This window comes from Aquarana catesbeiana, linkage group LG02 (genome assembly GCF_042186555.1).
Source record: "Aquarana catesbeiana isolate 2022-GZ linkage group LG02, ASM4218655v1, whole genome shotgun sequence".
In the NCBI taxonomy this organism is placed as follows: domain Eukaryota; kingdom Metazoa; phylum Chordata; class Amphibia; order Anura; family Ranidae; genus Aquarana; species Aquarana catesbeiana.
The window spans coordinates 136,960,937-136,978,318 of record NC_133325.1 but is presented as its reverse complement, the minus strand read 5'-3'; the positions used below and the strand labels follow the sequence as shown (position 1 = coordinate 136,978,318).

Sequence of the window (17,382 nt, the reverse complement as noted above, 5' to 3'; positions counted from 1 at the left end):
TAAAGAGGACGTGTAATTGGTGCTGTGTTACCAGTACCATGTCATGAGTGGAACTACATATATACTTTGCTAAAAAAAACAGTGGTTTTAGTACAGTTTTCCTAAAAATGTCCCCCTTTACTCCAGGAAACCCTCAAGTCTTATGCCGCGTACACACGAGCGGACTTTACGGCAGACTTGGTCCGACGATCTTTCCGACGGACTTTGTAGCGTAGGTGCGCCGGACTTACAAACAGACGGACTTGGACACACACGATCACACCAAAGTCCAACGGATTCGTACGTGATGTCGTACAACCGAACTAAAATAAGGTAGTTGATAACCAGTAGTCAATAGCTGCCCTAGCGTCGGTTTTAGTCCGTCGGACTAGCATACAGACGAGCGGATTTTTCGACCGGACTCGAGTCCGTCGGAAAGATTTGAAACATGTTTCATTTCTAGGTCTGTCGAGCTTTTGGGAAAAAAAAGTCAGCTGGAGCCCACACACGATTGAATTAACCGATGGAGTCCGGTCCGCCGGACCAAGTCTGCTGTAAGTCCGCTCGTGTGTATGCAGCATTACACTTACCTGTCCCCGCCATTATCTGAGATATTTGGGGGTTCAGTCTACTAGGAGCCATACAGCCTATTTTCCAAAAGTCTCAAAGCCAGGCTCGGCTTTTTCTGCACATGTGTGAAAGAATCTCCAGACATTACTATAGAAAAACTGTCCATTGTTGGGACAAATAGTAAACAACCTTTTTCTATAGCAGTGATACCCAAATTTTATTTTTACTTGCATTCCCCTTGGCAGCCTGTTTCACCAAAAACTGTAAAATTGTAAATTGTACCTATCAACTGGGGGGGGGGGGTGTCAAAGAGATGGAGCTAAAAGAAGCATGTATAGTGCACCCCACTGATGGGTCGAGGAGGCTAAATTGCACTAACAATGGGAGGAGTTTAAAAGGGAATAGTTAAATAAAACCCGGGCATACGCTGCTCTGGGTTACAAGTGCGTAATATTTAAGTGGAGGGGTCAGGAGTGGATAATGTTCATAATGCAGGGGTCCAAGGTGGGGTAAAAAATAAGTAAAGCTCTTTACAAGACCCCCACCCGCACCATGACAATGCAAACTCCAGCCAAATTCCTGCACCCCTCCCTTGATTGAATGCGAAATGCATGTGCAAAAGTATGAATGTATTAAAAAAAAAAGAAAGAAAAAAAAGTATATATTTTGAAAGAACATGTATGCTGTGTACATGCTGTTATGGACTGTAATGCCCCGTACACACGGTCGGACATTGATCGGACATTCCGACAACAAAATCCTCTGATTTTTTCCGATGGATGTTGGCTCAAACTTGTTTTGCGTACACACGGTCGCACAAAGTTGTTGGAATTTCCGATTGCCAACCACGCGGTCACATACACAACGTACGATGAGACTAGAAAAGGCCAGTTCAGAACCAAGCGCGGCACCCTTTGGGCTCCTATTGCTAATCTCGTGTTAGTAAAAGTTTGGTGAGAGACGATTCGCGCTTTTTCAGACTCGTGGCTTTCAGATCGTTTTCTGCAGTTCAGTTTGTGCTTGTGGGTTTGTATCTGCTCTTCACTGTGTGCAGCGAGTACCCTTGACTTGTCATTGTGTTCATGTTCGTTCGTTCGTTACTGTTTTTCAGGTCGCTCTTCACAGGCCTTGCTGTTCTTCAGTGCGTTCTGTTACTTCGTTCTGAGCAGCCGACCGTTTTCTAGCCATGTTGCGTATACGTACTCCTTGTAGAGTTCGTGCTGTGCGGGGGCTTGGTGTTGGGGTCCTGACCTTGACACAAGTCCAGTCCATGAACAGGGTGGGGAGGAGTTCATGGACCAAGAATTGGTTGCTTCAGCGTGACCAGTTCTCTCATATGCCTTTGCTCCGTGAGATCCGTGAGAATAATCCTGATGATTTCAGGAACTTTCTCAGGATGACGGACCCCGTATTTCACCGTTTGTTGGCTTCTCTGACCCCCTATATCAGCAGGCAGGATACCTGCATGAGGCAAGCCATCACTCCGGAGCAGAGGCTCGTCACTACCCTGCGGTACTTGGCGACAGGGAGAAGCCTGCAGGACTTGAAGTTCTCGACAGGCATCTCCCCCCAGGCTCTGGGGATCATTATCCCAAAGACCTGTTCTGCCGTCATCCAGGTCCTGCAGAAGGAGTATATAAAGGTAAGATTTTTATCCTTTAAACTCACATTTTATTGTATTTAATGTTTGATAATATATTGTATTTCTTTCCTCATTCCCTAATTACCATGATTGTAATATGCTGTGAATGTCTCCTTTGTTCTCATGCATGCTGGATTTTTATGTAATTATTTTTTTAGTCCTTCATACATATTTGCCTTCACTAACCTCCCCAGCATGTTCTCCTGGCCCTATATTCACCTCATGTAGTCACTTAACAATGTTAAGTCAGCTGATCCCAATTCTCTATCTACCCTCAATCATCTATCTGGTGACTTTGCCAAACCCATACACACTATACCCACCTCTTTTGTGGTCAGGTGTATGGATGAATTCCCCAAAGCATGTAGTGCAAGGGCCTGCCTGTATGCTTTCAAATGGTACTGTTTAAAGTTTGTGTATCCTATTATTATCTTGATAGGTAATAGCAGAATGTCCAAATGTGCTCAAATGTGTACAGTGTGTATTTATATCTTTGTATTCTGACACTTCTTACCTGTCCAGTGGGCTGCCAATAGTGTAACTAAGGAAGGGCTGTTCCAAGTAATACCCTGTATTTAGGCATTCATCTCTCAATGAAGTGAAGAGGGTTACCTGTCCAAGATTCCCCCCCCCCTATAATGTTAGAAATGGCCCATGGGGGGGGGGGAATATGATAGGTGTACCTTATACTTTGGAGTTATAAAATTCCTCTTAAGAAATGTTATCTGGATGTTGGCCAAGAATGTATGTGTCTAATCTGCTTTCCATGTTTATGTGCAAAAATACTACGTTTTTTTGTTTTCCTCAACAGTTTCCTTCCACGCCACAGGAATGGCAGACTGTGGCCTCCCACTTTGCCCAGCGGTGGGACTTTCCTAACTGCAGAGGGGCAATTGATGGGGTGATGTTGGCGGTGGTGTCGGCTAATTACGACTTCCTGTATGTGGACGTGGGGAAGAATGGCCGGATGTCCGATGGTGGAATCATTGCCCAGATGGAGTTTTACAGGCATCTCCAGAATGGCAGCTTGGACTTGCCACCTCCAGAAGACAATGTGGAAGGACTCCCATTTGTTTTCGTTGCGGATGAAGCATTTGCGCTGGGGGACCATATTATGCGGCCATTCCCGATGAGAACCCTCACCCCGGAACAAAGGGTTTTTAATTACCGGCTGGCCAGAGCCAGAAGAGTGGTGGAGAACACATTTGGAATCATGGCCAGCCGGTTCCGCCTATTTCTGACACCCATCCATATGGCGGAGTATAAACTTAATCATATAATCCTGGCGTGCTGTGTTCTACATAACTTTTTACGCCAACATTCTGCCAACTATGCTGGCTCAGTTGGGCCTGAGGCCGGAATTCTAAACGAAACAACCCTGACAGCGCTTGAAAGTGGCCGTCCTGGCTTGCCCTCTCTGAGTGCCCGTGATGTCCGGTTAAGATACCTTGAATCAATCACAATCACATGTGCATTTAGAAAAGGTTTTTAAAACAAACCAACATGTTTGTTGTATAACAATTTTTGGGGTGGCATTATAAAAAATAGAAATGTCCATTTAAGATAAAACAGGCCTGTGTAAAACCAACAAGAAAGACACAAATCTTGAACTTACAAAGTTCACATTAGATAGAACTTGAAGGCAATATCAGACATGATTATTTAGGAACTGTGTTTGATATTGCGTTCAGATGGGGTGAAGTCACCCCAGGAAAAGCCAAATTTGGAAGATGCACACAAATTTGCCAATGTCAACATGTGCGACCTGCCATCACAGGGGATCAAGGGACGTGTTTTGGAGGAGAAACCCCTTCCTCTCAGCTACTTTATTATCGAGGAAGGGGTTGCACCCCCAAAACGCGTCCATTGATCTCCCGTGATGGCAGATAGCACATATTGGCACACCGTGTGCATCCTCCAAATTTGGCTTATCTAAAAATCGCTAAAACATTTTTAACATTGTAGCACACCAAAAAAAAAAAGGGATTTGGAGGGGTTTTAAACTCGCCCCAAAACATCAATGATGTTTTTATTTTTTTGAATAACATCATTGATTTTTTCTTGAGGTTTTCCAATTCTAAATTACACCCCATGATCTCCCCGATCAGGATCTGGGCACTTTCTGATGTGAAAGGATCTTGACATCATGATCACCTAAAAAGAGAGAAACCAAACAAAAACAGGTATCAAAAATATGCCGGCATCCATCTCTTACCTGAGCCTGTGGTCGCAGACACTCACCTGTTGTGGTGACAAATTCCACCACATCTTCTTCCTCCTGCTCTTCTTGGGTTGGGGGTATTTCCCCTTCTTCCAGAGGTAGGGGGTCTGTGGTCTCCTCGGATGAGGGGTGTCCTCCGAGTCTTTTCTCCCCTATGTAAAACAAAAATGGTATACTTAGCACACAGATATTTGATGGCAGAACTATAAATAGGAAACATTGCTTGGAAGTGGGATACAGTTGTCTATTTTGGCAGAGTTCTAAAATGTAGCATTTTCAGTGTCCTTTGTCAAGCTGCAATACTTTACCTGTTTAGTACAAGCTTCACAGATGGAGTCACCCCTATAGTATACACTGGAGCACCTGTGTGGCCCCCCTAATAAAAATGGTGTTCTGGGGTCCCACACTAGTGCTCCAGTGTCCAAATGTGAAAACAGCTGCTCAGTGTCCTCTCCTTACACAGAATCTAGCTTGCATTTCATTCTAGTAACAAAGCCATCTACACAACCAAATTAGTTTCATACAAGTAGGGCGTAAAAAATGTGGCCAAATGCATATGGCCAAAACAATGGTGTTTTATAGGCCGAAAGAAAAATGTTTGATACGAACGAATAATGTGCCCATGAACATGAAAGTTGCCATTTTAAAATGTACACTTTTAAGAAAAGCACATGGAGCAGCACAAACGTAATAAACATAAAGAATAGGAACACAGCACAACTACTTACTTTTTTGCAGCACTCTCCGGATCTTTCTGTACTGCTCATGTTCTCGTAATTTCAGGTCCGACCACCGCTTCCTGAGCTGACTTTTCGATTGACGTACCCCGAAATTCCGGTGCAGACTCCTGACCACTTTCGCCATGATCTTGGCCTTTCTGACATTGGGGTTGAGGTAAGGTCCATACTTCCCATCATAGTCGGCCTTCTTCAGGATGTCGACCATCTCCAACATCTCCCCAAAGGACATATTTGATGCCTTAAATCTCCTTCTGGATCGGGACGTGTCCAGATCTGGGCTTTCCTCCTCCTCCTCCTCGTTCCTGTAATTAGCACGCACCTGCTGTGTATCCGCCATGTGCTCTTCCCCCACTGCGCAGAATGAAAAGGGGCAGGTAATAGACTAGAAAGAATGTCAGGGGCGGGCGGATTTACACGCATGCGCAGTGTCTATAAAGCGTAACACGCGTGCGTATTACGTACGATCTGTGAGCGGAGGAAGGAGCATCGGAGGCGCCGATCGTGATAACGAAGGTAAGATCTAAACTTGGGCCTATACAGCTTCGAAATTGAAGCCTATATTGTAACAAGATTAGGAGAGTTTGGCCTGACCTTAGGGTTTGTCTTGTGTTGTGTCTTGCAGAGAAAATGGATGGCTTCAATGACCACAACTTCCTCCCCCTGTTCATAGACAAATACAGGGAGCTGCCCTGTCTGTGGCAGGTGAGACATCCCCATTATAACAATAAACAAAAGAGGCAGGCAGCGCTGGAGAAACTGCTGGAGTTGGTGAAGCCGGTGGTCCCCACAGCAACCATCACCTATTTAAAAGCCAAAATTGGTGGCCTGAGGAGCACTTATCTTAGGGAGCGCAAGAAGGTCACGGATTCCCAGAGGTCCGGAGCTGCAGCAGATGACGTTTATGTCCCCAGGCTGTGGTACTATGAGAGACTGCGATTTCTGTCAGACCAGACTGAAGTCAGGGAATCCCTCTCCACTCTTCCTTCCACTTTTCCTTCCACCCCAGCTGAGGCTTCCGATGTCCAACCTGGGCCTTCCAGCCAGGAAGAAGTGGAGGAGCCCAGCTGGAGTCAGGTATAGCATTCTTCTACAGATTTTTTGTCAATAAAAAAATGATCTTTACTAGATGTTATTATTGATCACTAATTGCTGATTGAAAAAAGTGTTTTACATATCAATAGACAGTAGTGGGCACCCAAAATTGGGACAAGAATGAAAAATGCTGGGCTCAGAATGATAGTCTGTTATATTTGTTAACATTCAATTTGCAACAGTCAGGAGGTGACAATTGTGTGTGAATGATGACTAAAAAACTAAAACTATGTCCCTTTTTCATACACAGGAAGACCTCAGCCAGGAGGAGGCTGTGGAATGTGGCAGCCAGGAGGAGGCGGGGATTAGTGGCAGCCAGGAGGAGGCGGGGCTTAGTGGCAGCCAGGAGGAGGCGGGGCTAAGTGTAAGCCAGGAGAAGCCTGGGACAAGTCGCAGCCTGACAGAATTGCAGGTTCCTCCCCTCCGCCTTCCATACAAAAGACCCAGGAAGGGGAGTCACGTGCAGGATTCTGCACTCAGGCTTATTCAGGAGTCTTCTGCGTCCCTCCGAGCCTTACCCACTCCTAAAGAGGCCTTTGCCTGCATGGCTGCCACAAAACTGCAGGCCATGCAGGAGGGTCAATGCCTCATGTGTGAGCAACTTATTTATAAAGTCCTAACTAAGGGGGTGAGTGGCGAAATCACACCCAAGACCGACGTGATTGAGTTGGACCATCCTCCTCCTCCTGCTGCTGCCACAACTCCACCACCACAGCCACAGCATGGAAGGAAGCGTGGAAAGAAGAGATTGATGGCCCTGGGTTCAGTCTGGTCTTGTATGACCACAGCCTGGGGACACAGATGTCATCTGCTGCTTTCCGGATCTATGGGACTTCTGGACCAGACTGCACTCCGTTAGATAAGGACTCCTCAGGCCACCAATTTTGCTTGAAAATAGTTGATGTGTGCCCTGGGGGTCCAAGGCTTCACCCATTTCTGCTGTTTCTCCAGCGTTGCCTCCCTCTTTGTTTAGTTGAAGAAGAGAGTGCGCTGTATTTTTAACATTGCACCGTGACGAAAGTGTTGTATCCATTGCGAACACTAAGTTTACCAGACCGAGCTGTTCCGTCTTGGAATTTCTTCTGAGCATGCGTGGCACTTTGTGCGTCGGAACAGGCCACACACGTTCGGAATTGACGCGATCGGATTTTGTTGTCGGAAAATTTTATAGCCTGCTCTCAAACTTTGTGTGTCGGAAAATCCGATGGAAAATGTCCGATGGAGCCCACACACGACCGTGTGTACGGGGCATTAGAGAGGTAAGAATAATTCATCTGCTTTTTCAAGGAGCTTTTTGGACTTTTTTTTGTGGTGTTTATTGATCTCCACAATTAAACTCATAACACTAATGTCTGGTAATAATTTTTCACATTTGCCTCATAAAGAAAATGAAGTACAATAGGTAGTTAAATAGAATTCTAATATAATTATAAGAATGATGAAGTCATATCTCACCCTTCCCTTCTGGGATCTCCACAGATTTTAATATCCACTGATACAATGGGAATTGGTAGAGTTGGCCTTTGGGACAGGTCACAGTGACATAATTGCAGTACCAGGGATCCAGAAGGAAATTTAGGTAGCGCTCCATGTAGATCCTAACCAACAGGAGCTCTCCAAGGTCTTTATTTACAGTGATATTAAACTCTGTCACCTGGAAAAGTCAAAAGTAGAATCTAGGTCTGCACACACTACAAATCTAAAAACTGGTCATGGATAATTCAAAGAGTATGCTGGTGGTAGAGATAAACAGACTTATTCAAAAAAGCAGATTAAAGATCAAGTGATATGTTTTGTAATATACATTTGTCAAAATGTTAGAATCATGAAGATATAAGAACACTGATGCAACATGATTGCGGAAAATTTTAACTGATCTTTAACTGATCTGCTCTTATACCCTTACTCACAATGGCTAGCTCTCTAACTGGCACTTGGCAGTGTCATTTACATAAAGTATCCTAAATTAAGATCGGATTGCAACTGTCAGCATAGGCAGTACACTACTCGGGACCAGGGCTACAGATAGAAGTTGTCCTTAAATGGGAGACAGCAGTGCAGGGAATTAACTTTTAGTGTTAACGATGAAGTAATAAAGTGTGCTCCACTGCTACTTCTTTCATAAAGAATTTTACTTACATGCAGCCTCTGACAGTGATGTCACTGCTGAAGTTTGAGAGGTGAAGGACTGGGCTAAAGGTCAGCGACCAGCATAGGTCGTTTGCTGTGCAATTCCTCCATTCAGAAAACGTCTTGTATTCCTTTCAAATAATACAAGGCATTCTGTGATTGGACAAGGGGTGTATGAACATCACATTGTCTCCTTGTACATTCACAGAAAACCTTATGCTCTTTAACCACTTGACCTCCGGAAGATTTACCCCCCTTCATGACCAAGCCATTTTTTGCGATATGGCACTGCGTTACTTTTACTTACAATTGTGTGGTCATGCAACGCTGTACCCAAGTGAAATTAGAGCTTTCTTTAAGGTGGTAATTGATCACCACTGGGTTTTTCATTTTTTGCGCTATAAACAAAAAAATACCAACAATTTTGAAAAAAAAAAAACTATATTTTTTACTTTCTGCTATAAAACGTTCAATAAAGAAATTTTAAAAATCTAATTTCTTCATAAATTCAGGCCAATATGTATTCTCATACATATTTTTGGTAAAAAAAACCCCCAATAAGCCTATATTGATTGGTTTGCGCAAAAGTTATAGCGTCTATAAACGATAGTATATATACTAGAATTTTTTTTTTATATTAGTAATGGTGGCGATCAGCGACTTATAGGGGGACTGCGATATATGAATGCAAACAGTCAGACACTAACTGACACTTATGACACTTGGTGACAGTGACACTAATATAGTGATCAGTGCTAAAAAAATAAGCACTGTCACTGTACTAATTACACTGGCTGGGAAGGAGTTAAACATCTACAGTGATCAAAAGGTTAAATGTGTGCCAAACCAATGTTTTTGTGTAATATGTGTGCTGCTTTCACTAATGGATGTGATGGATTTTATTCCCTGCTTTGCAGCTAAAGAAAATCCATCATATCCCTGCTGTCTGGATGGAGCTTTTACCTTGTTTACATATGCAGAGCTCCATCCAACCTCTCTCCTCGACGATCAGCGGGTGCCGACGTACATCCACTGGTCGGCACCCGCTGATTGGCTGCTGCTTCTGAAAATAGCTCCAGTCTGTTCCTCCTAATCGGAAATGTCACAGGGTTTACAGAGTCATTGTTAGCAGCAACCTCTCCAATTCTTAAAGATACAGTACTGGATTTGTATCTACACATTCATACAGATTTTCTATGTTTAATTACCAATACCAGCCTCCCTAATGGGTCCCCCTGACACCCCGGCCCCATAGCAGCTGCATTGGCTGCTATGACAGTTGTAATGCCATTGTAACCTATTACAAATACTGTCAGCACTATGTAGTGAGACTCACAGCTCCAGATATGAAGTTGTACCATTGATGGGGCAGTTGGTGTACTTCACTTTCTCCATGCACCCCCACAAGGACAATAGAGACATTATTACAGGTGCTAGCAGCCAGGTCAGTCCCCGTCGCTACCTTCAATCTATACATCTTCAGGATTTCAAGAGATGACCTCTAAGGAAGCAGCTCTGCAAGACACAAGTAAAGTTTAAACAGTCAGCTAAACATTACTGTGCAAAAGTTTTAGGCAGGTGTTTAAAAATGCTATAAATTAAGAATGCTTTCGGAAATAGAAGTATAAATAGTTTATTTTTGTCAATTAACAAAATGGAAAGTAAATGAACAGAAGAGAAAATCAAATTTAAATTTGGTGTGATCACCCTTTGCCTTCAAAGAACATCAATTCTAGGTACACTTGCGCACAGTTTTTGAAGAAACTCTAACCACAGAATTTCTGTGGATGTAGGCTGCCTCAGATTCTTCTGTCTCTATATGTAATCCCAGACAGACCTGATTATGTTGAGATCAGGGCCCTGTAGGGGTCAAACCATCACTTCCAGGACTCTTTGTTATTATTTACACTGAAAATGTGTAGTTGAATCATAATGACACAATAAAAAACTACAAATGATCTGGAGGCCTAACTTAATGTTATGTGAAAAAATATAAGCAATGACAGTGAGTACTGGTACTTGGAAGAGTGTGATTAATAATATTTTTTACTGAATCCCTGATAGTGAAATTGCATATTTCATATTTCCTTATTATTGTTTGCCTCACAAATATCTAAGAAAGCCTCTAAAATCCTGGTTACCTTAAATTACTTTATGCAATTGGAATGTCATTGTAAACTGAGTATATGGACAAGCCAGCCAACTCATCTCCTTTTCAGGAATGTGCCCTTTTTCTTTAGAAGGTCTCCTATAAGAGCTGCCATTAGGCATGTGTCTGAACCAGGTCACCAGCCACACTATCATGGGCAATATTCCATGATAAAACAACATCTTTAGTTAAGTATTCTTGTTATATATTCTAATATTATCTGTATCTTTCATTACTTTTATTAAATGTTATACTTATAAGTATTCTTTAGAAGCTTGTCCCCCTCTTCCTTCCCCTGCCAGTAAGAGAGTGCAGAGCACTTCACGCATGCACAGTAGGGACCCGGCTGTGAAGCCGTAATGCCGCGTACACACGGTCGGACTTTTCGTCTACAAAAGTCCGACAGCCTGTCCGACAGACTTCCGGCGGACTTTCGGCGGACTTGCAGCAGACTTTCTAACGAACGGACTTGCCTACACACGACCACACAAAAGTCCGACGGATTCGTACGTGATGACGTACACCGGACTAAAATAAGGAAGTTCATAGCCAGTAGCCAATAGCTGCCCTAGCATGGGTTTTTGTCCGTCGGACTAGCACACAGACGAGCGGATTTCGGGTCCGTCGTAGTTACGACGTAAAGATTTGAAGCATGTTTCAAATCTAAAGTCCGTCGGATTTGAGGCTGAAAAAGTCTGCTGAAAGTCCGGAGAAGCCCACACACGAACGGATTACCAGCCAGCTTTAGTCCGTCGGCGTCCGTTGGACTTTTGTAGACGAAAAGTCCGACCGTGTGTACGCGGCATAAGGCTTCACTGCCAGGTTCCCATACCAGCAATGACGGAGGCAGCATCAGTTAGCCGATGGAAACATCGCCTGGGGTGCCATCATCGCTGGATTCCAGAACAGGTAAGTGTCCTAATATTACAATTTTTGGAGGGGGGGGGGGTGGAACTCTGCTTTAAGTCACAAAAAAGTAAAAAAATACCAATGCAGAATTTAAATATTTGTCTTTTTTTTAATCAGGGAAACCTTTTTCAAGATTACACAGTGAAACAACTTGTCAAACAAGACAGTGGTGGAAGGGAGGACAACATACAGCTCACAACACATACTTTTACAGTTGTAAACACACGGTACAGTATCGCACAAAAGAACAGTGCATCATAGAAATAGGAGAAAAAGTCAGGCAACACCATTACAGGGATAAGAGAGGGCACATCAGCTTCGTCCAGCAAGACCAAATGGAGTTAAATGTGTGCATTGTGTTGAAGTGGAGTATGTGTGTTTTTTGAAAGAAATACATCTCTTGATTTCTGATATCCAATCCTCCACAGAGATAGGGGTGGCTAATCTCTATTTTAAAGTGATCATTCTACGAGCAACAGAGATCTTGTAACTTCCATGGATAAATGGTCATCCATGAGAGGAGTATCATAGTAACCTAAAACCTATCATAGTAACCTAAAAAAAGATGAGTGGTTCTAACACTAGATGAATAACAAAAAAGGGTTTTAATCACTCATGCCAAGAATCTCTTAATTTTGGGGCACCACCAAAGAAGAAGTATGAGGTTCCCTTGAGGATGACTACATCTACTGCAGTGGCGGTCGTCTCACATACAGATGCTATGTAGGAATTTGGGGGTGCAATATACTCTGGAGGATGAAGAGCTGTGTTAATTTGTGTATAGTGATAAAGATGACATGGGTGTAGGTTGCAAAATATCATCTGGAATAATCTGCCAAGCAGCAGAAATTTGAGAAGAAATTTAACATCTGGGTGTATGCCTCAGAGATGAGACCTTTAGTACTGACCACTCGGACCACTGCATCAGAAAGAGGGCGAGGGAGGATGAATAGGGTAAGGGAGTTTTGTGCTTGTATTGTGTGCTGTAACTGCAAGCATCAATAGAGCCATTTCTGATCTAGCAAATTGGTATATAGACAGGTTGCTAAAAGCACCAACATCCAGATATCATGAGCAAAATATAGTAAAGAAGCAAGTTGGACTTTTATGGAGCCATATTACAATAGTAAATACAATCTATATTTTTTTATTGACATGTATCAAGCAGTAAAAAAAAATATTGTTAAAAACCAAACTGTGTACATTTAATGTTTAATACAATGCCTCCCTTAAATCCGTACCCATTGACATCAAATTCCAGTGGCAGTAATTCAATAAAAATGCTGAGTCCAATAACATCCACATGTATTTGGACTGTCTTCCATATGGGTAGAGTACCTAAATGTGTTTTGCAGGAGCGCCACACTTCTTCAGGAGGCTCATTTTTGATCTAGAGCAAATTTGTTACAAAGTTTCTGAAAGGAGTTAAAACAAATATTCGGTTTTTGAAAGTTCAGTCTTTAAAGGCTCTTTCAGTCAGGCAGTACTGCCTGAGGGTAGTATAGCAGTGGTGAACAGACATTCAGGAGGCCAATTTTTTCCATTTCTTTTTGCGATTACGGTGCTGACCCATTGATCTCAAGGCTGTGCAGTCTGTCAAACTCTGCTGCCCTAGATGATATATGTAGGAAGGCCAGTATGGTGGCCTGAATTTATGGGAGGAGCCCGGGGGGTATTTAGGCAGCCCGCTCACCTGTGGTGCTTGTCGGTTTCCTGTGCGCGATATACGTCACTAGGCCGACTATTCCGATTTCAGCGTTTGCAAATACTTGGCTCCCGCATTTCGTGATCTCCGTGCCCGAGAGTTTTTGAAGTCCGCGTTTACCGATTCGTTCGCACCACGCGTCTGGCTGGGCTGTCGCAGGTAGGGTCCCCTCGGATTTTTGTTTTTTCGTACGTTATGTCATGTCACTAAACCGTGGTATCAGAATTACGAATCACTTGCAAATTTCACGAACGTAACCGCATGTGTATTACGCGCACTGTCGTCATGTTACCATTTCGCGTTATCTGAGGAAACCATAGCGACGCAAGCGTCGCTTCATTTCAGACAGGTCTTAATTGTTAAACATGTGTCAGCAGACAGCCATAGCGATTCGTAAATGCATAAATCTTTTCGAACCACGTCAGTTCGATACCAATCATTTCTCATTTCTGAAACATTTCTAAACTCATTTCTAACATTTCAAATCATTTCAATCATTTCTCATTTCAGTCACCTACCGCGCTCCGATTCGAATCCAGTCGCACCTAAAAGATGCACCGATTCGCTCCGGTGTGCCCCAGTAGTCACGGCCTCATTTCAGTACATGCTCCAGAGTCACGTTATTATCAGTCAGTCCGAGTCGTAGTCAGTCGCTACAACAGCACGACCGATTCGCGCCTCCGTCATGGCAAACGATATGTTACACCTGCACTTACCGCGCTCCGCTTCGAATCCAGTCGCATCCTCCTTGCACCGATTCGTTACGGCGTGCCCCAGGGCTCGGCCTCATTTCTGAAACATGCTCCAGAGTCCGGATCATAGCTAGTCGCAGATATCGGGCGACTGATCCGCATCTCTGTCATGCCATTACTACCATTTCACTCCCACAGCGCATCACCGTTTCGAAACCAGTCGCATCTGAGATGCACCGATTCGTCACGGAATGCCTCACTTGTTTCGGCCGTATCCATACCTATACCAGAGCTCGGTTCGTTGCCAGTCGCAAAATACGGCACAACCAATTCGAGCCTCGGTCAAGGTAAACATTTCTCTCATTTCATTTCATACTGCGCTCCGATTCGAATCCAGATGCATCAAACAGGCACCGATTCGTCCCGGTGTGCACCAATGTTTTTCAGTTGCCTCATTTCAGTACATGCTCCAGAGCCCGGTTCACGGTCGGATCAGTCACGACACGACCGGGCCGGGCCTCTGTCATGGAGTTCACTCATTTCATAATCAAGGCAAACATTTCAAATCATTTCATTGTCACAAAGATTGCATGTACCATGCAAATTGTCGCTTCAAGTTAGTTAGCAATCCCTTCACGAATTATCACCTTTCATTTTCCTCTAGGTCAGTCAAAGTTCAGTAGGTCCACCCTGCACCAGGTTGGACGATATCCCCCCAGGTAAAAAAAAAAAAAAAAATGGGAGAATAAGTCGGATAAGTATGACTCAGGGGATCAAAGAAAAACTTGAAATTCATGTCACCCCCAATAGGTTACAGTCAACTGGAAAATAAGAGCTCAAGACAGGAGATTCTCACCAGATCAACTATGTCTCAGGCCGGCAGCGAAGACTTCACGGCCCCCCTGTCACCTTCCCCGGTCTCAGAGAGCGGCAGCGTGCAGTCCCTCAGGGGATGGACTATCCCCAAACTGACGGCAGAGCTCAGACGCAGAGGTGTCCCCTTCCCCGCCACAGCGAGGAAAGGCGAGCTCTTCAAACTCCTCTTCCCCCCACCAGCAGCAGGACCCAGTACCCAACAGGCATCCCTCCAGTCAATATCATCAGCTATCTCACAATTACACACGATGGTGTCATCCTTGTCTACCTCGGTTACAGACGTCCAAACCAGGGTGGCACTCCTGGAGGCTCGACCGGCCACGGCTGTCCCTGACCCAATCGCAACTCAAACCGTGACACCCCTTCCTGCAGGTACCTCAGGCTGGAGCCCCATTGTCTACCCCTCCCATTTGGTCCCAACCAGTATCAGGAAGGTCATTTTGGACGGCAGGGACATCAACCTGGCCTCTCTCCTTATTTCCGTGCACGATCTGGCAGAAAATAAGGCCTACTCCTGGGGTGACATATCGGTGGTCCTTAAAGCCAAAGACCCCAGATTGAACCGCAAGTTATCGGTCCCAGAATTTACCCTGGCCTTTGGCATGCTCAGAGACGTCTTATGCTCAGCCACCCCCAGCAGACGGGAAGAGCTGGACTTGTATCTCCATACGGTGGTAGACTTGGGCTACAAGTATGGAGGATTTGCGTTTTATGATTACCACCGTTCCTTTTCCGCTAAGGCCGCCGCCAGACTCACACAGTTCCAGACTACGACAAATTGGAGTCTCATGGACACAGAGCTCTTCTGCCGCCACTTTGCCGGCTTACGCTCACCTCTGTGTGCGATTTGTCAGTCCTCCACCCACACTGCCACCTGGTGCGCCAATGCGGCGATCAGACGGCCCTTCGAGTTTCCCTCTACCTCGGGTACAATTCAGGGTCAGTCGCCCCCTGAACCAACGCCTCAGGTGGACAAATTCGGACGTCCAGTCCGAACCGTGGGAGGGGCAGCCATCTGTAATAACTACAACTACGGGTCCTGCAACTTCAGCCAGTGCCGCCTACTCCACATCTGCACCTTATGCCAAAGAGCACACCCAAGGAATTTGTGTGAAGTCAAACAACACAAGAGGGCATGACTAAGCCGGATCAACCTCTTATGGTTAGGACTGTACCTCACCTCACATCCCACCCCTTCCCTGGCCACCTACCTTATCCAAGGCTTCACAGCAGGCTTTCACACCGGCCTCATTTCACTACCCCACAGTACTCACGAATGTGCCAATCTTCGTTCAGCAGCCATTGACGAACAAGCCATAGATCAGCTCTTAGAAGCAGAGGTAGATCGAGAGTATGTTATAGGCGCTTTCACTTGCCCCCCTTTCAGCACATGGAGAGTCAGCCCTATTGGGCTTGTCAAGGGCAAGTTCACGAATAAATTGCGTTTGGTGTACGACCTGTCTGCGCCTCATTCTTCCCACATCCCCAGTCTCAATTCCCTGATCCCCTCCGAAGAGTTTTTCCCTAAAATATTCCTCCGTCGACATGGCAATACAAGCAATCATCAAAGCAGGTACAGGTGCCTGGCTCTCCAAAGCCGACATCTCGGATGCCTTCAAGCTCCTGCCCATCCACCCATCCCTTTGGTGCTGGCATGGCATCAAGTGGAAGGAGGCATATTATTTTGCCACAAAACTGACCTTCGGTTCGAAGAGTAGTCCGTGGCTCTTCGACACGTTCGCTCAGTCCCTGGTTTGGATACTGTTACATTACAGTTGCAATCTCTCCTGGGAATGCTTAATTTCGCCATGCGAATTATTCCACAAGGCCGCACCTTTGTATCACGCCTGCTTAGATTCCTGTCAGAAACTCAAGACCCCGATCAGATCTTGAATCTAGACTCCGCAGCTATAGCGGACCTATCTATGTGGGAGGAATTCTTGTCTGCCTGGAATGGCATATCCCTATTTATACCCATGGTTTCGCCCCTGTCACCCCAGGTAGTGACAGACGCTGCAGCCTCCACAGGTTTCGCGGCAATTTTTGGCCACCATTGGTTTTCAGGACCCTGGCCTCAACAGATACTGTTGATACCCGGTTTTACTCAAACATCTGCCCTCTTTGAACTTTATCCCATAGTGGCAGCTGCACAGCTCTGGGGCCACCACTGGACAGGACAAACCGTAGTCTTCACCACCGACAACCAGGCCACAGCAGACATCATCAACAGAGGCAGGTCCAAGTCCCTAGCAGTCATGTCCTTCCTGCGCAGATTGGTACAACTGTCTTTACAGCGTCAGTTTAATATACACTGTGCATTTATTCCCGGCAGATACAACTTAGCTGCTGACGCACTGTCACGTTTTAATTATACCTCCTTTTTTGAACAGGTTCCCGAAGCCGAACCAATGTCGGCCCCTATCCCTGTCTGGTCACAACTGACCCTGGACTAGTTCAACATTTACACGGAGCAACGCAGCTCATTAATCATTCACTCTCGCACAACACACTCAAAGCCTACCAGACAGCTTGGAAGGCGTTCAATAAGTTTCTCACATCCTGCCGTAAAGGACCAACAGATGTCAAACAGGTACTGGCCTTCACTGCGCACTGTCAAACGCAGCTGGCCTTATCCTACAATACCATTCGGCTATATCTAGCCGGCATCCAACATTTC

The 17,382-nt window shown here is 45.0% G+C and overlaps 1 protein-coding gene across 1 annotated transcript in view; it reads right to left on the bottom strand.

The window, feature by feature from the left end:
- LOC141127240 (polyunsaturated fatty acid lipoxygenase ALOX15B-like) overlaps positions 1-17,382 on the bottom strand; it is a 276,986-nt gene that overhangs the window by 203,320 nt on the left and 56,284 nt on the right. Inside the window, exons 2-3 of the mRNA XM_073613507.1 lie at positions 9,711-9,889; positions 7,700-7,898 (exon numbers count right to left, since the gene is read on the bottom strand). Coding sequence (XP_073469608.1) covers positions 7,700-7,898; positions 9,711-9,851 — 340 coding nt within the window. The 5' untranslated portion in view covers positions 9,852-9,889. The remainder of the gene's footprint in view (positions 1-7,699; positions 7,899-9,710; positions 9,890-17,382) is intronic.